The 24,532-nt window shown below is 43.9% G+C and overlaps 1 protein-coding gene across 2 annotated transcripts in view; it reads left to right on the forward strand.

Moving 5' to 3' along the window:
- The window catches only part of PolD1 (DNA polymerase delta), a 304,764-nt gene that overhangs the window by 8,700 nt on the left and 271,532 nt on the right, over positions 1–24,532 (forward strand). For both annotated transcript variants that reach the window (XM_068375427.1, XM_068375428.1), the window contains exons 2-3: positions 6,347–6,424; positions 24,357–24,450. In XM_068375427.1, coding sequence (XP_068231528.1) covers positions 6,372–6,424; positions 24,357–24,450 — 147 coding nt within the window. In that variant the 5' untranslated portion in view covers positions 6,347–6,371. The remainder of the gene's footprint in view (positions 1–6,346; positions 6,425–24,356; positions 24,451–24,532) is intronic.

Consider the following 24,532-nt stretch of genomic DNA (forward strand, 5'->3'; position numbering starts at 1 on the left):
GAGATCACTACAATGGCGGCTCAGGTCCCGGTGGAATCAAGGCAACGATTCCCCGGACACACTGGTTCCCATGGGACCCGCGGAATGGACGGACCTGCAGTGATGGCTGACCAACGAAAACCTTCGAAAGGGAGTGGATCTTCTTGTCCTCCCCCCGGATTTGATGCTGTTCTCGGACGCATCAAAAGAAGGGTGGGGGGCCCACGTTCTGAACCAGAGGATCTCAGGCCTATGGTCAGAATCAGAAAGGTGCCCCCACATCAACCTGCTAGAAATGAAGGCCGTCTACCTGGCCCTTCAACAGTTCCAACAGGTCCTGGCAGGCCAATCCGTGGTGGTGATGAGCGACAACACCACAGTAGTGGCTTATATCAACAAGCAGGGAGGTACCTTTTCACAACAGTTATCCCATCTTGCAGTAGAGATACTGAGGTGGACCGAAGTCCACTCGATTCCACTATCAGCTCGCTTCATTCCGGGCAAAAGGAATGTGCTCGCTGACAGTCTGAGCAGGGCATCGTAGATAGTGAGTACCGAGTGGTCTTTGGATCCTCAAGTAGCCAACAAAGTCCTGACTTTGTGGGGTTCCCCGACAGTGGACCTGTTCGCGACAGCTTTGAACTTAAAGCTGCCGCTGTACTGCTCCCCAGTCCCGGACCCCAAGGCACTCTGGCAAGATGCCTTCCAACAACGGTGGGACAGCATGGACGTCTACGCCTTTCCGCCCTTCTGTGTGATGAGAAGGGTGCTCAACAAGACCAGTCTATCGGTCAATCTGTCAGTGACCTTAATAGCTCCGCTATGGCATCACGCAGAGCGGTCCCCGGACCTTCTGCAGCTCCTGACGGAACTCCCAAGAGAACTCCCCACGACACGAGCTACTCAAGCAAGCACACTGCAACATCTTCCACAAAGCCGTAGCATCGCTTCGGCTTCACGCCTGCAGACTATCCAGCGTCTCCCCGTTGAGAGAGGCTTTTTGCAACAAGTTGCGGACAGGATATCGCGACACCTGTGAAAATCATCCGCAGGGGTCTACAGGCAAAGTGGAGAGTCTTCTGTGGTTGGTGTCGTGGGAGGGGTATCTCTCCCCTCCATGCCACTATTCCAGCAATAGCGAAGTTTCTCGTGTATTTGGGGGAGGAAATGCGCATTTCAGTCTCGGCGGTGAAAGGCTATCGCTCAGCCTTAAGCTTAGCCTTCAGGCTGAAAGGAATAGACATTTCTTCCTCGCTGGAACTTTCTTTACTCATACGAAGCTATGAACTTACCTGCCCTCAGTCGGAAGTGAGACCTCCTCCATGGAACGAGGTTCGCGTCCTCAGGGCTCTTAAGAGATATCTGTTCGAACCATTACACCAGGCCTCTGATCAACACCTGACTTGGAAGACGGCGTTCCTGCTCGCTTTGGCTTCAGCCAAGCGGGTCAGTGAACTTCATGGTCTCTCATACGACGTCGCCCATTCAAGGGGATGGGGGGAGGTAACGTTCGGGTTCGTCCCTGAGTTTGTAGCTAAGACTCAGAACCCTGGAGTGCCGGACCCACAGTTCGACTCCTTCAGGGTCTCGAGTCTCCGTTCTGTAACAAATGACCCAGACCATCTGTTACTATGCCCAGTGAGAAGTCTGAGGCATTATCTGAAGAGAACGACTGCAGTCCGTCCTCACGTGCAAGCCCTGTTTGTGAGCACGGGAAGGACGAAGAGGAGGGTCACCAAGAACACTATCTCTGCCTGGATCCGAAGGGTCATCCACCACGCCTTGAATCCAGACCCTCCTCCGTAACGTCGTCCCAGAGCACACTATGTCAGAGGCATCGCTACGTCTCTGGCTTTTAAGAGAAACTCCTCGGTGACACAGGTGCTACTAGCTGGGGTCTGGAAGCGTCAAACGACCTTCACAGCCCACTGCCTGCAGGACGTGACCCACAGGAGCCTTGATACATTCTCGATCGGCCCTATGGTGGCTGCACAACAGCTGGTCTAACCTCAGGCTCCTTAATGGATAGGTAGCAGAAGGTTGAGGGCATTGTTACCCAGTTTTAGTCTGCATGAATGAAAGAGTATGTCTGGCCCTTAATTCTTTCTTCATCCTCCCTTCTCTTGGGGAGAGCAGCATCCTGGGTTTTCTGCATAGCTGACCTCGAACCTCTGCAGGTAAACCATGCTTCCTTGTGTTCCTAATATTACTTTAATACTGTCGCGTCCCCCATACCCTGACGGGTGATATTGGGAACGTCCTAGCCTAGAATTCCATCTAAAGGACTTCAGGTCAACTTCCTAGGACGAGTCACACTTCAACCCTCCACACACAAGCTTATGTAGGCCGAAACGTTCCCCGCGGAGCAAGGAACTTGCGAGGTGCAGGGACTCTTTTTAAAGTGCTGCTCACTCGGATTCTGAGTCCCCGGGTAAAGCCAAAGCCAGTAAGGCCGGGACTTTCCTCCCTACCTAAGGGGTAAGTTACCTCATGTAAATAGCATGGTTTGTATTTTGGTTACGGAACAAATGACAAATTCGAAGATAATTTGTATTTTTCCTAACCATACAAACCTTAGCTATTTACACATATTTGTCTGCCAGCCCTGTCCCCCAAGGCAAGTCCTACCTCTAAGTGAAGTGAAGCAGTTCACCGGTGTGTGAGGGGGAGAGGGGTAGCTAGCTACCACTCCCCTACCCCCTTGCTAACTAGCGCGGGGGTAATTAACCCTCGTTAAAATTCTAATGGCTCGTCATTTCAGCTACGCCGAAAGTAAAACCCCATGTAAATAGCTAAGGTTTGTATGGTTAGGAAAAATACAAATTATCTCCGAATTTGTAATTTTTCCTAACCATACAAACCTTAGCTATTTAATCAAACTTGCCCGCCAGCCCTATCTCCCATGAAGTCCTACCTCTAAGCAAAGTGAACTCAAGCACAGGTGTTTGTGAGCGGGGGAGGTAGCAAACTACCCCCCCTACTAGCGTTGGGGTAGTAAACCCTCGTTAAAATTCTAATGGCTTCTCATTTCAGCTACGCTGAAAGTAATTACCCATATGAAATAGCTAAGGTTTGTATAGTTAGGAAAAATACAAATTACCTACGAATTTGTCATGTTTCGGTCTCTCCACATCACCGCAGGTGTTCACGAGTGTGTTCACCCTAATATCGTCGTGGGCACACAGGATCAGCATCTGTCTCCTCCGTTATCTTGACGACTGGCTGATCCTAGCAGACTCGGAGTCAGCCCTTCTTTGACACTGAGACAAATTGTGGGAGTTTGCCAAGATATAGGGATCATGGTAAATCTCGAGAAGTCTTCTCTGCTGCCCACTCAAAGGCTGGTATATCTAGGCATGATCATAGACACCAATCTTCACAAAGCCTTACCATCAGACGACAGGATAGCAAGGCTGAGAAGGGTCGCGAGTCCTTTCCTCAGACGAGAAGAGCTTCCAGCCCAACCTTGGTTACGTCTCCTCGGTCACCTCTCATCCCTGGCCCGTCTAGTTCCCAATGGTCGCCTCAAAATGAGATCTCTCCAGTGGCGACTCAAGTCCCGGACGTCATGATCCCTATGGGTCCTGCGGAACGGACGGACCTTCAGTGGTGGGTGACAGACGAGAAACTACGAAGGGGAATGGATCTTCTCGTCCTCCCCCCGGATTTGATGCTGTTTTCGGATGCCTCAAAGAAAGGGTGGGGGGCCCACGTTCTGTACCACAGGACCTCAGGCCTATGGTCAGAATCAGAAAAGTGCCTCCATATAAATCTGCTAGAAATGAAGGCCGTATTCCTGGCCCTTCAACGGTTCCAACAATACCTGGCGGGTCACTCTGTGGTGGTGATGAGCGTCAACACCACAGTAGTGGCTTATATCAACAAGCAAGGAGGTACCTTTTCAGAACAGCTATCCCATCTCGCAGTAGAGATACTGAGATGGACCGAAGTTCACTTGATTCCACTTTCGGCTCGCTTCATTCCAGGCAAGAGGAATGTACCCGCCGACAGTCTGAGCAGAGCGACGCAGATGGTGAGTACCGAGTGGTCTTTGGATCATCAAGTAGCCAACAAATTCCTGACTTTGTGGGGTTCCCTGACTGTGGATCTATTCGCTACAGCGCTGAACTTCAAGCTCCTGCTGTACTGCTCCCCAGTCCCCGGATCCCAAGGTACTCTGGCAAGATGCCTTCCAACAACGGTGGGACAACATCGACGTGTACGCCATTCCCCCGTTCTGTCTGATGAGGAGAGTGCTCAACAACACCAGAATATCGGTCAATCTGTCAGTGACCTTAATAGCTCCGCTATGGCATCACACGGAATGGTTTCCAGACCTTCTGCAACTCCTAACGAAGCTTCCGAGAGAACTCCCTCCACGACACAAGCTACTCAAACAACCACTCGCCAACATCTTTCACAAAGCCGTGGCTTCGCTTCGACTTCACGCCTGGAGACTATCCAGCATCTCCTCACTGAGAGAGGATTTTTGCAACAAGTTGCGAACAGGATGTCTGGACACCTGCGAAGGTCATCCGCAGGGGTCTACCAGGCAAAGTGGCGAGTCTTCTGTGGTTGGTGTCGTGGAAGGGATATCTCTCCACTCGATGCCACTATTCCAGCAATACAGTAGCGGAGTTTTTTGTGTATTTGCGGGAAGAAATGCACCATTCAGTCTCGGCAGTGAAAGGCTATCGCCCAGCCTTAAGTCTAGCCTTTAGGCTCAAAGGAGTGGGCATCTCTTCCTTGCTGGAACTTTCCCTCTCATACGGAGTTATGAACTTACCTGCCCTCAGTCGGAAGTGAGACCTCCTCCATGGAACGTGGTTCGAGTTCTCCAGGTCTCTTAAGAGACCTCCCTATGAACTATTACGCCAGGCTTCAGATCGCCACCTTACTTGGAAGACTGTGTTCCTGCTAGCTTTGGAGTCAGCGAACTTCATGGTCCCTCGTACAACATCGCCCATTCAAGGGGATGGGGGGAGGTAACGTTCAGATTCGTCCCTGAGTTTATTGCTAAGACTCAGAATCCGGGAGTGCCGGACCCTTGGTTCGACTCTTTCCGGATTTCGAGTCTTCGTTCTGTAACAGATGACCCAGACCATCTCCTACTGTGCCCAGTAAGGAGTCTGAGGATATATCTTAAGAGAACGGCTGCAGTTCGTCTCCAGGTGCAAGCTTTGTTTGTGAGTACTGGGAGAATAAAGAGGAGGGTCACCAAGAATACCATCTAGGCATGGATTCGTAGGGTAATCCATCTGTCCCTGAATCCTGACCCACCTCCATCACGTCGCCCTAGAGCACATGATGTCAGGGGCGTAGCTACATCCCTGGCCTTCAAGAAGAACTATTCAGTGACGCAGGTTCTACAAGCAGGGGTGTGGAAGCGTCAGACAACCTTCACAGCCCACTACCTGCAAGACGTGACACACAGGAGACTCGATACGTTCTCTATCAGCCATGTGGTGGCTGCACAACAGCTGGTTTAAAACCCCAGGCTCCTTAATGGACAAGTAGCAGAAGGTTGAGGGCATTGTTACCCGGTCTTAGTCTGCATGAATGAAAAGGTTTGTCTGGCCCTTATTCTTTTCTTCATCCTTCCCTCTCTTGGGGAGAGCAGCATCCTGGGTTCTCTGTACAGCTGACCTCAAACCACTGCAGGTAAACCATGCTTCCCTGTATTCCTAGTATTAAGTTAATACTGTCACGTACCCATACCCTTACGAGGTGGTATTGGGAGAGTCCTAGCCTAAAGTTTCCATCTAAAGAACTTCAGGTCAACTTCCTAGGACGAGTCACACTTCATACCTTCACACACAGCTTATGTAGGCCGCAGCCCTTGCGCAGCAAGGTTCTAGCGAAGTGCAGGGACTCCTTATTATTGAGTACTGACACACTCAGATACTGAGTCCCCGGGCAAAGCCAAAGCCAGTAATGGCTGGGACTTACCACCCATCCTAAGGGGTGGGTCGCCCATATTAAATAGCGTGGTTCGTATTTCAGTTATGGAACAAATGACAAATTCGTAGGTAATTTGTATTTTTCCTAACTATACAAACGTTGCTATTCAATCAAACTTGCCCGCCAGCCCTATCCCCCGTGAAGTCCTACCTCTAAGCAAAGTGAACTCAATCACAGGTGTGTGTGTGTGTGGGGGGGGGGGGGGAGCGCTAGCAAGATACCCTCCCTACCCCCCGCTAACAAGCGGTGGGGTAGTAAACCCTCGTTAAAATTCTAATGGCTCGTTATTTCAGCTACGCCGAAAGTAATTACCCATATTAAATAGCTAAGGTTTGTATAGTTAGGAAAAATACAAATTATCTACGAATTTGTAATTTTTTTACCATAGTTAATTTTTTATTTTCAGAAATTATCTCACCATCACTAGAAGCATGAGTAACAAGAGGCCACCTGCACCTAAGGGAGGTGCTGCAAAGAAGCCAAGGTAAATAAGTTTTGATTTTTTCAAGATAATAGTAATATCTTTAATAAGTGACAAAAGAATATTGTTTACAAAAATATGTACTAGAACCTTATTTTTTTTTACCACTACTTTATCCATATTTTGTGTGCATGGAACATATTTGTTCCTGCATAAATACAAGCCATCGTTCTTTTCATAAGCTTGTGATTTGTTCCCAAATTAACAAACCTTCCATTATTTATTTGGATTATCTTTCAGTGAAGCTGGAAGGTAGCTATTAGACATGAAGTGCGAAGTGGCAACCCTGCCTAATCGCTCGAGCTGGGAAGCCGGTGGTCGCTGGGGGGTACCCAGGCACTTCTATATATACTGTACAGTATTCCAACAGCTGTGAGCTAAGCCACTTTTTCTTTTGGCCCGGTACAGATTGGACGTTTCTTCTCTCCTCCTAAGGCTGTCATTGGACATCTTTAATCTCTCTTTCTATTCAGGTGTACGTGCTTTCTTCGGATCGCTTTCATGCAGACCTGCCCTGGGCGCAAGGGTGCTGATTGCGGTCCCTTTATGTCATCGCTGCATGCCGACCCGCACTCTCTGTGTCCTTCGTGTAGAGGGCATCGTTGCTATTTGGGTTCGCCCTGTGAAGAGTGTAGGGAGTGGCCTGCCTCCCAATGGACGAAATTTTGGGTGGCGCCGGAAGAAGGCTAAGCACGATCTTTCTCCCTCATGGGTGAGCAGAGCGCGTTCTTCTCACACCCCAAAATGTCTTTCAGAAACTCCTTGTTCGCACTCTTCCAAGGGCCGATCGAGCAGGAGTGCAGATCCTCTAACTCCTGGACAACCCTGGGGTACTGGGGGTTAGTTGCTTCCCCTAGAGGAGCAATTTCACCTTCAGCCACTGGGGAGCCATTTTCCCTTGCAGATGTGTTGCAGGTATGGCGGACCTTAAGGGTTTCTGTGCCCCCCTCAAAGGAAGAACTTGTTTGTATCATTCAGCGCGGTGGCAGGAAGGACCCATCTTCAGAGCCTTGAACGTCTCACGCTTTGGAGCTTTGCGAAGTCCATCTGCACCCTCTCCTGGACCTTCCATGCATGGACTAGGTGATTGCTCGCGTTTGCCCCTCCAACGACCTCCTGCTGACGACAATGCTACTCGCCATCCTGGGACTTCGTTGTCCTGTAACCTCCAGCTTCTGTTTCTTCCCACAGGAACCCTTCGGCTGCAGCTGATGATCTTCGAGAGATCAGAGCTCCTTCCACCAATGGCGCACCGGGAATGAGCTTCTCCATCTTTTCGTTCTTTGGGGGACATATCTCCTGATCATCGTTCGTAACGACCTGAAGATCATCTAGATTGTAGGTCATCATGATCCGAACGCTGTAGTGGTTTGCGGACTGTGGCCAGAAGTAGCACCTGAACTGCTTAGTGTCCGAATAACGACCACATTCCAACATTCACTACACAAAAAATATACGACGGTGGAATACCCAAAAATCTGGGTAAAAGGCAAACAATCAAGGATGAACTGGGCACTGGGCACCACCCCTTGATTTTATACTGGGCAAGGGGACCAAGCAGGAACCTTACTTCTTCCTTATCTTCCCTTGCCTTGAGCTTGCTGAATAAACGTATAGCATGACCGCTGATTCATTTCTGGGAAAATGAGCAGTGTACATGAATAGCTTGAATCTCAGGTTAGATTTTATAAAAGAAACAAATAATACTAATCACATAATGGGTGGCTGAGAAGGGGCCAAAATGGTGTAAGGAACTGGAATGAAATGCTGTCTTCATAAAAATAAGTAAAATATTTATTTGAAAAGGGGGAAAAAAAGTTTATATCATTCCTGAGAGAAGGAGAAAAAAAAAATTCAATCCTCAGTGTTACACCCAGAGGGAATTTCTGTCAACATGATAAGGAAACCTATTCTTGTACAGTACGGTACTTCTAGTGTCTCCAACTTCTGGTTTCCACTTCAGACCCTACAAGGAGTAAGGCATGCTGCAAAAAAAAAGGAATATCATTAGACAAGTTGAAGGACCAAAATATAAAAATACAATAAAAAAATTTGCAAGCATTACAAAAAAAATAATTTGTATTTTTCTTTAACTTTATTCGTTTAATATTTTCCACAACGCTCTTCGTCTAGAGGACCTTCTTGCTCTAGAGTTTCATGCGCACGAGATTATCGGTCTCAACGCTCTCCTCAGAGGCATTCTTCATGAGAAGTCTCGCGATCAAGCATCCCAGTCTAGACTTAGGTCCAGACGCTCGCGTTCTAGATCTCAATCTAGATGACAATGTAGTGGTTTGCAGACTGTGGCCAGAGGTAGCACCCGAACTGCCTAGTATCTGAATGCTGACCACAACCCGACGTTCACTACACAGCAAATATACAACGGTGGAATACCCAAAAATCTAGGTAACAGGTCAAGAGAACAGAGCACTGGGCACCACCCCTTGATTTATACTGGGCAAGGGGACCCAGCTAGAACCTGACTTCCACCTTTGTTTCTCTTGCCTTTAGCTTGCTGATTATAAGCAAAAGTATAAGAACATTGGTGAAAGAGAATATTATAATTAAAAACTAAGAAAAAAAAACAGTGGCTAAGAAGGGGAGCACATTGGTGTAAGGAACTGGAATGAAATGCTGTTTTCATAAAAACAAGCAAGAAAAATTTTATTTGTAAAGGAAAACAAAAAAAAACTATTAGGAATACATTAAAATTCTTTTGTCAATTTAAATAATCAATTAAGGGCAAAATTATCATCCCTTTACACTCCAGCTCCACAAAAAAAAAAAAAAAAAATTATTCACATGTGTGACACTCATAAGTGTTCCAATACAGTACAAGTATAAACAAAGGCACACCTCACCGTGTATCTATTTGGACAAATACCAGTAGCTTGCCTCTCGATCAAAGGATTTATAAAACAAGGATTGCAATTCATGTGACAAAACTAAAAGAGCCCGGCAACCTTGCTTATAACTGTCTTCCCCTAGGCAGACTAGCAACATACTCAGGTGGATCCTGCAGATTTATTCCTGACTATGACAGAAACAAACTTCAAGCTTAACGGAGAGCCCCGCAACACTGTGGTTCATAATCTGCATGAACAATCCACTGGATTTAAGAATTGAACACACTTAACCCTGGATAGGTACGATGGGTCGTTCGCGACCCCGAGCGTAAAAAAAAAACAGGTTTTTCTCACGTGACTCACCCCGTGACTGAATTTGTGGGTGATCGACCTGCAGGAGGTGTCTCCCCTACACGCTCTAGTAGTGTCCAGATGTGCATTGCTGTAGCTGTACTCCTTCCCCGATTTCTGAGACGCGTCGGGGTCGAGCGCGACCGAGTTTACCCTTCTAAGGTAATTTGCATAATTATCAAAGTTATTACGTATTATGAAATTGTCGTAGAATGGTGCAACTTGTATAGGTTATCAGTTGTGGAAAGTCTTGGTGGATTGTTTGGCTACCATGTGCATGATTTTTTTTTTTAGTTAAAATGTCGTTCATCACCACGAGGACCATTTTACTGAGAGTGCCCCTTTTCCATTTTTTTTCATTTTTTTGCCAAGTCATTTTTCCGTAAGATATTGCCAAATAGTGTCGTAAAACTTTTGCTTGTTTAGTGTTGGAAAGTGTGTCTAGATGATCTGGCTACCCATGCGTGACTTTGTTTTTGTCAGATACGACGTAGTTATTGGTATATTGGGTATTTAACTGCGGTTACCAATTTCTATTTTTTTTCAATATTTGTAAAAATTACTACGTAGTAAGGAATTGCCGTATATTATTCATTTTTTTTTTCATGTTTATGTGTTAGAAAGTGTGCCTTGATGGTTGGGCTAACACGTGCATGTCTTTTTTTTTATCTGAGATGCCGTATATTAGAATGTCGGGCATTTTACCGCGAGTGCCCCTTTTTCATTTTTTTTCAATTTTTTGCCAAGTCATTTTTCCGTAAGATATTGCCAAATAGTGTCGTAAAACTTTTGCTTTTTTAGTGTTGGAAAGTGTGTCTAGATGATCTGGCTACCCATGCGTGATTTTGTTTTTGTCAGATACGACGTAGTTATTGGTATATTGGGTATTTAACTGCGGTTGCCAATTTCTGTTTTTTTTCAATATTTGTAAAAATTTACTACGTAGTAAGGAATTGCCATATATTATTGATTTTTTTTTCATGTTTATGTGTTAGAAAGTGTGCCTTGATGGTTGGGCTAACACGTGCATGTCTTTTTTTTTTATCTGAGATGCCGTATATTAGAATGTTAGGCATTTTTCCGCGAGTGCCCCTTTTTATTTGTTTTGCATTTTTTTGCTTAGTCATGTTACCGTAAGGAATTGGAAAGTAGTGTCGCAAAACTTATATTTTTATAGTGTTGGAAAGTGTTTCTAGGTGATCTGGCTACCCATGCCTATTTTTTTTTAGCCAGATATGGCGTATATATAAGTATGTGTTCGATTTTCCTGTGAATGCCATTTTTTCGTTTTTTCCCATTTCTTTCAAAATTACTACGTACCAAGGAACTATCACAGAGTAATGATTCATTTATATGTTTATTTGTCGGAAAATGTGCCTTGATGGTTTGCCTAGCGCGTGGCTGAAATTTTTTTTTTCTGAAATGTCGTATATTAGAATGGCCATTTTTCCACGAGTGCCCCTTTTTATTTGTTTTGCATTTTTTTTGCTTAGTCATGTTACCGTAAGGAATTGGCAAGTAGTGTCGCAAAACTTATAATTTTATAGTGTTGGAAAGTGTTTCTAGATGATCTGGCTACCCATGCCTATCTTTTTTTTTTAGCCAGATATGGCGTATATATAGGTATGTGTTCGATTTTCCTGTGATTGCCATTTTTTCGTTTTTTCCCATTTCTTTCAAAATTACTACGTACTAAGGAACTATCACAGAGTAATGACTCATTTAGATGTTTATTTGTCGGAAAATGTGCCTTGATGGTTTGCCTAGTACGTGGCTGAATTTTTTTTTCTGAAATGCCGTATATTAGAATGTTAGCCATTTTTCCGCGAGTGCCCCTTTTTATTTGTTTTGCATTTTTTTGCTTAGTCATGTTACCGTAAGGAATTGGCAAGTAGTGTCGCAAAACTTATATTTTTATAATGTTGGAAAGTGTTTCTAGATGATCTGGCTACCCATGCCTATCTTTTTTTTAGCCAGATATGGCGTATATATAGGTATGTGTTCGATTTTCCGGTGATTGCCATTTTTTCGTTTTTTCCCAATTCTTTCAAAATTACTACGTACTAAGGAACTATCACAGAGTAATGATTTCTCTAGATGTTTATTTGTCGGAAAATTTTGTTTACTTCCTTTTTGATTGAATATCATCAAATTTTTTTAGCTAAAATAATATATTTTACATTTTTTTTTCGATTTTATTTCCCTTCAAAAAAATTTTTTTGGGTCAGAATTTTAATTTTATAGTCGTAAAATAATCGACAATTATCCAGCAACCCACCATACAATTTTTATGCATATCCAATAATAATTAGATTAGTAAATAACACCTTGAAATTGACATACCCTTCCTACATTTCAAGTGGCAGATTAGGGAGTCTGAGTCAGTGTGGTTGGCGGCCATTTTGTGGACATATCCGAAGCGTAAGTTGCCCTATCTATATATATTCTTGTTCCCTATAGAATTTGTGATATTTTGGTATATTTTTACCTGCATAAATATCATATTATATATTAAATATATGTATTTTATTACGAAATTTCTAAGTACTCAAAAAATTACCTTTAGATATGGCCCCTGATATAAATGTAATTTACAAAATAATGAAGATTTTTTTACATATTTCTATTTTAGGATAACATATGTTTATTCCCTAAAAAAATTAGCCACTTCCTATTTCATTTGGGTACCCAAAAAAATTCATGAAATTTGGACAAATTTTTTTGGCCAAAAAATGTTACCCTTTTTTTCTCATTTCAGATCTTCACCTCCATGGGTCTGACTTCATCCAAAATACATCAAGATGTGTCCTAAACATTCAAGAATCAATTCCTAAAAGGATTTGTGTATATATGTATAAACTTTTTTTTTATGAATTTTTATGTCAGGTCTTTTTTTTTCTACTTAATTTTTTAAAATATTTATAATAAATAGTTTTTCTGCAGATGAGTAGTATTTATCTTTACAGTTGTTTTAAGCATTCATTGAAGTTTTTTTTGGCAAAATAAAAAAGGAGGTTACTGCAAAAACTGATTTTTCAAGAATTTTTTTTAGCGTCGGGGTCGTTCGCGTCCGAGTATACCCTTAAAGGGGTGTCCGAGGAGCGTACCTATCCAGGGTTAAAAGTTTGGCTATCTCTGCAAAAAACTGTTCTATGCCACTTAATGTTCACTTGGTTCTGGGGCAAACATTTAAAAAAACTGGCCATCACTAAGTTCCAGTATGGAATCACTTTCTGTGATCTAGTGATGTAGAGTAGCAATATCTTGAGCCTTGTGGATGTAATCTTGAATACTCAAGTGTGCCAAATGTCGAAGCTCTTTTTCAACTGACTGAGAATACTGACGAAGATCCGTGCCTGATGTCAAAGCTTCTCTAATGACATCATTTTCTAGTTGAGCCTTGAAACTTGAGTTTATATCTTTACTTTCTCCTGTTTCACCCATTTTGATCAATGCATCATTTATTTCTATCAAAACGAGTTAATCATGTTTTGCGATACATTGGATTCCAGGGACGGATGTACTCACTCTTTTGTATATACTGTACATACAGTACTCTGAAGAATAAACTTCCCTTACACTTCCTACTGAGTGTAGGGGGCTGCTGTCAATACCTGGAAAGGAATTATAACAGATTAAGACATTTTTTGGGGGGGAGGGACTTGAGCGCTACAAAACACTGTATGTGAAAAATAAAATATTTTTTTTATAACATACAAACATTAAAGTTTTCTTAGACATAAACCCCTATGTATTACAACGAGGACGACGCTCTTGCTCTAAAGAGTGCCGTTCACAAGAACGACACTCATGTTCGCGAGACTGACGCTCGCGTTTCGCGTTCGCGAGCTAGGCATTCACGACGCTCGCCATTCTCGAACGAGAGGTAGACGCTCTCATTCACGAACAGTATGCTCACGATCGCGAACCACACGTTCACGATCAAGGTCTAGAGGTTTCTCGTCTAGCGATAGGTGTAGGCGTTCGTGCAGTTCATCATCGCGTAGCCCCTCAACCCATCCATCTAAACAACCTCGGACTAGACCTGATCATGAGATTGACCGTCCCTCAGGTGTCCAGTTAAACCTCCAGTGCCTTTTACCGCCGGGGGTGTTTTAGCAAAGCGACACGTTCTCCAACGGTACCAATTTCGTTGGGCGTAGGTGCTTCTGTGCAGCAGCAGAAATGTGCTATACCCTCCTTTTCCAGTGTGTCTCCTAGTGCTCATGTTGCAAGCGCTTCTGCTCGTGAATCACGCCCATTATTGCGCGAAACTCATGATTTTGCGCGCGAATCTCGCAAATTTGCATGCAAATTGCCTATTTTCACAAGCAATTCATGAGCAGAGGTTTTGGAACCACTCGCAATTGCGATACCATCTCCGCATCCGCCACCGGCTTCTACCACTACCAGCAGTAGGCCTATACCCTTTCCAGAGGGTTTTAAGGAGCCTCTTAATAGGTTTGGTAATGTCCCTATTAGCCTGGATTATCCTACTCGTCTGTCGAAGGAACTTATTCTGCTGCCGCAAAGACTCTCCCCCACGTCAATGCAGGTTCCCTATGGAGCTCCATTGAGACGTTCTCCTGGACCTTCAAGGGAAGCCCTTTACCTGCCTAAATGTTCTGAGCTTCCTGCATGGTTAAGCACCTTCCTCACTACCGGGCAGAAGTCTCTGGGTGTGGCTCCTCCACAGCCACAGCCTATGGCTGCTCCAGTCAGAGCTACTCCAAGAACTCCCTTGGAGTCCTTTTCGAGTTCGTCTCTTGGGAGTCTCGACCCTAGAAGGAGATGAACGTTGGACAAGGCACGGAGATCACCTTCATCTCGATCTCATGCCGAGGGTCCTCCTTTTGACTCTTATAAGGCCAACCTGCCTTTTACTCCAGTTCAGGCAAGGGAAACCATGACTAAGAGGCAGAAAAGAAGGATGACAGGTGTAACACCACCTCACGCCAATATCATCCACCCTAGGATGAGTAAGGACATTGGCTCGCCCAGGGAGACAGCTGTCCATCCTTTCAACCTTCAAGAAGTTGAGGTAGTGCCTTTGGACCAGCATCCAATTTCTTTACCTCCTGAGGAGGAGCCTTCGGCTCCCACTGTCAAAGCTTCGGCTGCAGGTGTCTCGAAGCCCTCGCACGTTCCCCCTCCCAACACCGTGGAGGAATGTCCTGTGCGAAGGGAGTCCAAGAACACTAAGACTAAAGCAAAGAATGCTGCAGCAATGGAAGCTCTTTTGGCTGAGGCACAGAGAAGGTCCTCTTTGGCGGGTTCCTCAATTGATACCGTTGATGACCCTGACTTACCTCAAGCTCTGGATGTGAACCTAGAGGTAGAAGATCCCTTGGATACGGATGAAGAAAATCTTCCAAAGACAGCCAGTCCGAACTTTCACTCTGTACAAGAGAGATGTGAGTTGGAACATACCTTTTGGCAGGTCCTCTCTTGCATGAGGGCCATCAAGAGTACCCACGTAGGAGGGTAAGTATATGATTCTCGTTGAGATCTTTGAGACCCAGAAGCCTCATAGAAATAGTGCAGCTTTGCCCTGGTCTAAAGGCTTGACGGCTGCGAAAAGGAAGGCTATCGCCCAGATAGCTGGAACTTTTAGTTTCTTGAGGGCAGGTTCCTTTTCTCGGTCTCTACCACTTAACGTTTGTCCTTCAAACGAAGTACTACAAGATCGAACGGGCAACCATGTCCCTCGAACCTTCACTAGAATCTCTTAACGAAGGGTTTTCCGGCTCAAACCCTCTCCTCTGTGAGGGCCTCCCTCTCAGCAGTTGAGCTCCTTAACATAGAGAGAGGCGTGAAGTATGCCATGCAGGCGGCTTCGTGGTTCGACCTTTGGTTTGGATCCTTGGGCTCCATGATACGCTCCCATGACCTTTCTAAGGAGTCTGCCAGGAAGACTTTGGAGTTTCCTTCTGTCGGGTACCCAAACTGTTGAGTTTTTATCACACCATATTGTCAACCTTTGGGCGAAAGCTATACTCAAGAGTAGGGATACCGTCTTTGAGAAATTCCATAAGCCGGTGCCGAAGGTGGAAGTCTCCTGTTTGAGGAATTCCACCCTTGTGAGTTCTTCTCTCTTCGTTCCAGAGGAGATTGAGAGGGCTGTTGAACTGATGGAGGATATCGTCGAACGATTCACTCCTCCACAAGTATATGACTTCAAGGCCCTATGGAAGACCTTCCCAGTCTTCTCGCAGTCAGTAAGTACCTTCTTCTCATCCCTCAACCTCTAGGTCCTCAGGATCTACTAAGGAGTCTAAGCAGCCCTTTCAGTCCAGAAAGGGAAAAAATCCTTTTGAGGAAAGAAGGAGCGAAGGGCAGTGGCCGAGGTTGTCACTCCCACTAGGAATGGCATTCCTCTTCACCTACTACCTCTAGGAGGATGCCAGCAGTGCTTCTGGCAGTGGTGGCAGTTCAGTGGGGCAGATCCCTGCACGGTCGAAGTGATCGCTTTAGGGTATCGCGTCGCGTTCATTCAATCTCTCTCCTCTGACTTGGGATCTAATGCATTTAAGCTTCTATGCGAAGGGATCCACAAAGGAGCTAACCCTCAGGGCCGAGGTTCAGACCATGCTTTAACAGTCAAAATTTTCTAGTGAAAAAGGCGACTGGAGGCTAGAGACCAGTCATCGATCTCTCCCTTCTGAATAAGTTTGTTCAACAGACTCAGTTCAGAATGGAGACGGCAGACACGGTCATTCAGGTGGTTTGACCAAGGGACTTCATGCACACACTGGATCTAAAGGACGCATTCTTCCAGATCCCAACCCATCCGTCTTCAATGAAGTATCTAAGGTTCATACACGTGGACAAAATTTACGACTTCAAGGTTCTATGCTACGGGCTCGCGACAGCTCCCCAGCTCTTTACCATGGGCTCACAGAAACAGCATTCGTCTCCTCAGATACCTGGATGACTGGCTAATCCTGTCAGACTCGGAGACGACCCTTCTTTGTCACCGATACATGCTTCTCGAGTTTTGCCAGGATTGGGGGTCCTGATAAATCTCAAAAAGTCATCACTGCTACCTTCTCAAAGACTGGTATACCTCGGTATGATGATAGACACCATCCAACAGAAAGTCTTCCCATTAGACGAAAGAGTACACAGACTAAGAGGAGTGGCTTCACCCTTCCTTAGAAAGGAAGTTCTTCCTGCCTCTCATTGGTTGAGTCTGTTAGGGCACCTAACCTCTCTCCTCTGTCTGGTTCCAAACGGCCGCCTCAGGATAAGTTCCCTACCATGACAGCTAAAGTCCATGTGGAACCAACACTCAGATCCGCTGGACACTCGAGTTCCTATTACTCAGGAACAGTTGACGGGCTTGAGTTTGTGGATGGGAGACGAAAATATTCGCAGGGGTCAGGATCTTCTTGTCCCTCCTCTGGACTTGATGCTCTTCTCAGATGCATCAAAAGGTGGGCAGCTCACTTGCGGCATCACACAATCGCCTGCCTTTGGTCAGAGTCAGAAAATTACCAGCACATAATTCTCTTAGAGATGAGAGCAGCATACCTAGCTCTTCATCAGTACCAACAGTTGCTGGTAGGTCACTCTGTGGTGTTGATGAGCAACAACACCACAGTAGTGGCTTACATAAAAAAACAAGGCAGTACTTTTTTGCAGCCTTTATGCCATCTTGTGGTAAAGATCCTCAGATGGTCAGAAGAATATTCGGTGTCCCTGTTGGCTCGCATCATTCCAGGCAAGACGAATATGCTCGTGAACAATCTGAGCAGAGTGACTCAGATAGTAGGCTCTGAATGGTCTTTGAATTCTCTGATAGTCAACAAAGTTCTCACTTTGTGGTGTTTCCCGGCTGTAGACCTGTTTGCAACATCTCTCAACAGCAAGCTTCTGCTGTACTGTTCTCCAGTTCCAGACCCTCAGGCTCTATGGCCGGATTCTTTTCAACAATGGTGGGACAACATTGATGTGTACGCCTTTCCCCCGTTCTGTTTGATGAGAAGACTGCTCAACAAGACAAGAGCATCCAAAGATCTAATGAGGACCCTTGTAGCTCTGCTATGGCATCATGCCTCCTACCACTAATAGTAGATCTACCGAGAACTTCCTCCACTACCAGATCTACTCAAACAACCACACGCAAACATCTTTCACAGAACCATGCAGTCACTATGACTTCACGCTTGGAGACTATCCAGCGTCTCCTCTCTCAGAAGGGCTTTTCACGACATGATGCGGAAAGAATGTCTGGCTACTTACGTAAGTCCTCAGCCTCTGTCTACCAGGCAAAATGGAGAGTCCTCTGTGGTTGGTGTCGTGGAAGGAATATCTCTCCTCTCTATGCCTCTATGCCAGTAATAGCGGAGTTCCTTGTATACCTTAGGGAGGAAAAGCTTCTTTCAGTTTCGGCGGTGAAGGGCTATCTCTCAGCCTTGAGCCTCGCCTTTGGACGGAGAGGTATAATGGTTTGATTTTGTTGGGTTCCATCTCATGTGGGTGTGTCTGGGAATGAGAAGGCAGATTTACTGGGGAAGAATGCTGCATCCGAGTTGCTACCAAGAAGGTATCCCATTCCCTGTAATGATTTCCGACCTAACATCAAGAAATTGTTTTGTAATAAATGGCAGCAGCACTGGGATAGTCTAGAGGGAAATAAAATGAGAGCAGTAACAAATGTCATATCTCCTTGAAGGTATAACTTGATGCCAAGAAAGCGAGAGACGTCGCTTTGTTGTCTCCGTATTGGTCACGCTCGGTTGACACATAAGTTTCTGCTGAAGGGCCAACACCAACTGTATTGCAATGACTGTTTAGTATCTTTAACAGTGGGGCATTTGTTGACTGAATGCCCTAATTATAATAACTTAAGAAATAGATATCTGTTTGAGGCTCTAGGTGAGGATGGCAGGTTCATCCTAGCCAAAATTCTTGGACACGATGTGTCCTATGTGAGCGTCATTTTTAGATTTATTTCAGAAGCAGGTCTTCTGAAAACTATTTAACTTCTATATTGAAATTCAACTTTTATGGTTTTAATTAAATATACTTTTATTTTTTATATAAAATAAGTGATATTGGCATCAATGACCTTAGATGTCAGGATGCCAGAAAACTTTAAATCAATCAATCAATCCGTGCGGTGGGAGCTAAAGTCTATGTGGAACCAACACTCAGATCTGCTGGACATTCGAGTTCATATTACTCGGGAACAAGTGACGTTCCTGCTTTGGTGGGTGACAGACGAAAACTTTTGCAGAGGTCAAGATCTTCTCGTCCCTCCTCCAGACTTGGTGCTCTTTACAGATGCATCAAAAGAAGGATGGGGCTCCACTTGCTGCATCACACGATCTCCTGCCTTTGTTCAGAATCAGAAAGGTACCAGCACATAATCTCTTAGAGATGAGAGCAGCATACCCAGCTCATCATCATTTCTATCAGTTGCTGGCAGGTCACTCGGTAGTGTTGATGAGCATCAACACCACAGTCAGTGGTGGCTTACATAAACAAACAAGGCCGTACCTTTTTGTAGCCTCTATGCCATCTTGCAGTAGAGATTCTCAGATGGTCAGAAGAACATTTGGTGTCCCTATCAATGTGGAGGATTAATTTTTGTTATATTTTTATTTTTATTTTTTTGTTTGACAGATAAAAAAAAGAGAGAGAGAGAGAGAGTGTGTGTGTGTGTAATGATTGTTTGTTGTATAAAAGACTGTTGATGTAACTGAGGTTTTGTTTAGATTTTTAGCTAGGAGTGGCAAATGTCTTGGGCGAATGCTCTTTTTGATTTGACTGCAGCAAGAGGCATTTATGTGAATGCTGTGTTATCATTATTATTCTTTTACCAACGTGGAAGTGTTTATTTATTTCAGCAGTAAGTACAATTTTATTTATCTTTGCTAGGAGTGATTCTGAATAATAGAAAGAGTTTATTGTTTATCTTTGATTATAGTGCGATAGTTTAGTTAGCTAGGAGTGTTCGTAAGTGTTTTTCTTTTTTCATTTGCAGGCTGTAAGTCCTCCTCTGAAGAGATTTTAACTTGTATGTGGAATTGATTTTTGATGACCTGGCTTATGATAAGGAACTTGATATGACTGCTCAGATTTCTATAATTGTTGATGACCCGGACTGAATGAACTTTCGATTGCTGTTGATGATGATGATTATGATGACGATGATGATGATATCCAGGACCCCAATCAGGGAGGTAGTTGTGGCAAATTGCCACACGGTGGATTGTTAACCACAAAGCTGTGGTAGTGTGCCGTGAAAGACAATTCGGCTGTGTGTGGACGACAGTGTGGGTGTCAATAAAATATATATAAACATACATAATTTGGTGTTGGTGCGCGGTTTAATTTTAAGTTTGTTAGGTTTTTTATTTTTGGTTTATTTGAATGGTGTTACATGTATTTTATATTTAGAGTTAAGTTTATTATTAGTTTTAAGTATGATATTATTTTAATTATGGATGGTTTCGTATTAAGCATTTTAGTTTTAAGGAATATAGTATTAAGGTTATGTTTTGTTTTTATTTCCCTTCTGTCTAAGAGTCCATTTGATGACGTAAAGGAAAAGTTTGTGCTGAGGAGACATTTGTCAGTTAGAGCGATTCAAGGGTGTGGGGGTTGTTCTTGTGACATCCCGCCACATCAACTCTCTTCATTCCAGGCAAGAGGAATGTGCTCACCGAATATCTGAGCAGAGCAACTCTGATAGTAGGCTCTGAATGGTCTTCGAATTCTCTGATAGCTAACAAAGTCCTGACTTGTAGTTTGCAACATCTCTGAACAGCAAGCATCCTCTGTACTGTCCACTAGTCCCAGACCCTCAGGCTCAATGGCTGGATGCGTTTCAACAACGGTGGGACAACATCAACGTGTACGCCTTTCCTCCATTCTTTCTGAGGAGAAGACTGCTCAACAAGACCAAAGCATCGCAAAAAACTAATGATAACCCTTGTAGCTTCGCTATGGCATCATGCATGGTGGTTCCCGAACCTTCTGGAATTACGAGTAGATCTACTGATAGAACTCCCTCCACGACCAGATCTACTCAAGCAACCACACGCAAACGTCTTCCACAGAACCATGCAGTCGCTTCGACTTCACGCCTGGAGATTATCCAGCGTCTCCTCTCTCAGAAGGACTTTTCATAAGTTGCTGAGAGAATGTCTAGATACTTGCGTAAGTCTTCAGCCTTAGAATACCAGGTAAAATGGACTGTCTTCTATGGTTGCCATTCCTGTAATAGCAGAATTCCTTGTATACCTTTGGGAGGATAAGCTCCTTTCAGTCTCGATGGTGAAAGGCTATTGCTCACCCTTGAGCCTCACCTGTAAGCTGAAAGGAGTGGATATTTCCTCTTTGTTGGAGCTTTCTTTACTCACTCAGAGTTATGAGATCACTTGCCTTCAATCACAGATCTGGCCTCCACCATAGAACGTTCTCATTTTGTGTTCCTTAAAAGGACCTCCCTACGAACCATTCAGCAATGCAACCGACCTAAACCTCTCTTTGAAGATGGCATTCCTGCTCGCTCTAGCCTCGGCAAAGAGAGTCGGTGAACTACATGGCCCATTCAAGGGGTTGGGGGTAAGTGACATTCAGCTTTATCCCTGAGTTCATTGCTAAGACTCAAAATCCAGGGGTATTGGACCCTAGATTCGGGCCCTTTCAGATTATGAGTCTACGTTCTGTAACCAATGATCTAGATCAATTATTACTGTGCCCATTGAGGAGTTTTAAGATATCTTAAACGCACTGCAGCAACACGGCTCCGACTAACATCACTTTTTGTTAGCTCCGGAACGGTTAAGAGGAGGATCACTAAGGACACTATTTCATTCTGGATACACCAAGTGATTGAAAGAGCTTGTTTGTTTGTTAATATTACCTTACCTTGTGTAAGACACGGGCTCTTGCGTTGGCAGCCCGTAAATTGAAATAGCTCTAGTCCCTGATCCTCCTCCGGCTTGATGACCTAGAGCCCATGATGTCAGGGGCATCAGTACTTCCTGGCATTCAAACGCAACTTTTCCGTGTTGCAGGTATTACAGGCGGGGGTGTGGAAACGTTAAGATACTACCGCTAGAGAGTTATGAGGCCTTTTGACTGGCCAGACAGTACTACATTGGATCCTTCTCTCTGGTTACGGTTCATTTTCCCTTTGCCTACACACACACACGCTGAATAGTCTGGCCTATTTTTTACGTATTCTCCACTGTCCTTCTCTCTGGTTACGGTTCATTTTCCCTTTGCCTACACACACACACGCTGAATAGTCTGGCCTATTTTTTACGTATTCTCCACTGTCCTCATACACCTGACAACATTGAGATTAGCAAACAATTCTTATAAATCCGAGGGGTTAACTACTGCACTGTAATTGTTCACTGGTCACTTTCCTCTTGGTAGGGTAGAAGAGACTCTTTAGTTATGGTAAGCAGCTGTTCCATAGTCTTGTTCTCTAGTTTTGGGTAGTGCCATAGCCTCTGTACCATGGTCTTCCACTGTCTTGGGTTAGAGTTCTCTTGCTTGAGAGTACACTCGGGCACACTATTCTATCTTTTTTTCTATTCCTCTTGTTTTATTGAAGTTTTTATAGTTTATATAGGAGATATTTAATTTGATGTTACTCTTCTTGAAATATTGAATTTTTCCTTAAGTTTCCTTTCCTCACTGGGCTATATTTTCTGTTGGAGCCCCTGGGCTTATAGCATCCTGCTTTTCCAAATAGGGTTGTAGCCTAGTAAGTAATAATAAAAATAATAATAATAATAGAATATGTTTACAGCCCACTATTTAAAAGACGTGACCCACAGGAGACTCGATACGTTTACTATCGGTCCTGTGGTGGCTGCTCAACAAGTGTTTTAAAAATATCTGGAGCTCCATGTTGAACAAGTACTGCGCAGATGGTTGAGGGCATTGGTTACCCGGGTTAAGACTGGGATGAATGAGAGTATGTCTCATTTACCTTCCTTCATCTTACCCTCCCTTGGGGTACAGCACCATGGGTCTCTGCAAGCTGGCTTAGACTTCTGCAAGTAATTATCACTTTCCTTGCCTAGCCTAGTGTAGTTATAAATTAATATACTGTGTCTGTCCCCATTGTTACCCGCGAGGTAAGCAATTGGTAACGTCTTTGTGTATTTCCTATATATAAATTTGGAATGTGTTCATACAAGATGTGTATACCTCCTCTTATTATTATTATTATTATTATTACTTTCTAAGATACAACCCTAGTTGGAAAAGCAGTATGCTATAAGCCCTGGGGCTCCAACAGGGAAAATAGCTCAGTGAGGAAAGGAAAAAAGGAAAAAATATTCTAAGAAGAGTAACAACAATAAATATCTCCTATATAAACTATAAAAACTTTAACAAAACAAAAGGAAGAGAAATAAGATAGGAGACTGTGCTCGAGTGTACCCTCAAGCAAGAGAACTCTAACCCAAGACAGTGAAAGGCCATGGTACAGAGGCTATGGCACTACCCAAGACTAGAGAACAGTGGTTTGATTTTGGAGTGTCCTTCTCCTAGAAGAGCTGCTTACCATAGCTAAAGAGTCTCTTCTACCCTTACCAAGAGGAAAGTGGCACTGAACAATTACAGTGCAATAACCCCTTGGGTGATGAAGAATTGTTTGGTAATCTGTGTTGTCAGGTGTATGAGGAAAGATGAGATTATGTAAAGAATATGCCAGACTATTCAGTGTGTATGTAGGCAAAGGGAAAATGAACCGTAACCAGAGGGGAGGATCCAATGTAGTACTGTCTGGCCAGTCAAAAGACCCCATAACTCTCTAGCGGTAGTATCTCAACGGGTGGCTGGTGCCCTGGCCAACCTACTACTCTTATGACAAATGAATTGCTCAGGCCGTATCATACTAACTTTGTATGGTTAGCGAGGTGCCAAGGTTTTCCTTAGACCACAGTCATATACTGTACCAGGTCAATGTCGTGGTCAATGTCCATGCCAGAATTAGGACTTCCACCCTCCTAAGAGTGAGTCATGCACATGAATACCGTAAGGTTTGTTAGTATTGGAACAAATGACAAATTCGGAGATAGTTTGTATTTTTCCCTAGCTAATATAAATCGGTAGTTATTTATATAAATTTGCCTGCCATCACCCATCACCCCAGAAATCCTGCCTACAATAAAGAATTGATGCAGCTCACGGACGTGAGAGTATATATAGGGGTGGCTTGGTACCCCCTCAGCCACCCCCGGCCTACCCACTCAACTGGTTAGGTAGGGTTGCCACCTCGCACTTTTAGTCTAATGGCTATCTTCCAGCTTCGTCGAAAGATAATCAACACAAATAACTACAGATTTGTATTAGTTAGGGAAAAATACAAATTATCTCTGAATTTGTTATATTGAATATACAATTATAGGTTAAGAAAAATATGTATCTAAGAGTCACAATTGATATTGAATATACAATTATAGTTTAAGAAAAATATATATCTAAGAGTCACAATTCCCGTACACAGCTGCTGGGCGGGAACCCGTGTCTCGTATCAAAAGGGTTAAAAGATTATACATTTTTATCTGTTGCTTGTTTCTATTTTCCCATATACTGTATGCTCTCCAGGGTAAGTAATGGTCAAAGTGTTCTTTTCTCTAATTTGTTGAATCTTCCAAACCTTCAGGTAGGGATTTAATGATTATGTTTTAAAGGTTTGTCGATTTTGTTTGTTTTTATCCAAAATATTATGTTAATAATTCTTTAATTTCCTTTTTTAGGGGAGATGACGATGATATGGATTTTGATGATACATTCGTAGATTTTGCTGCTGAAATAGATGAAATGGAGTCACAAGGTTATGAAGATATTCAGGTAATTACTGTATTTATCATCATCCTTCCAAAATTGATCTAAACAAAGCCAACTGCATTTGTATATATTCTTTACTGCTTTG

The sequence above is a fragment of the Palaemon carinicauda genome, chromosome 6, assembly GCF_036898095.1.
Source record: "Palaemon carinicauda isolate YSFRI2023 chromosome 6, ASM3689809v2, whole genome shotgun sequence".
Taxonomy (NCBI): domain Eukaryota; kingdom Metazoa; phylum Arthropoda; class Malacostraca; order Decapoda; family Palaemonidae; genus Palaemon; species Palaemon carinicauda.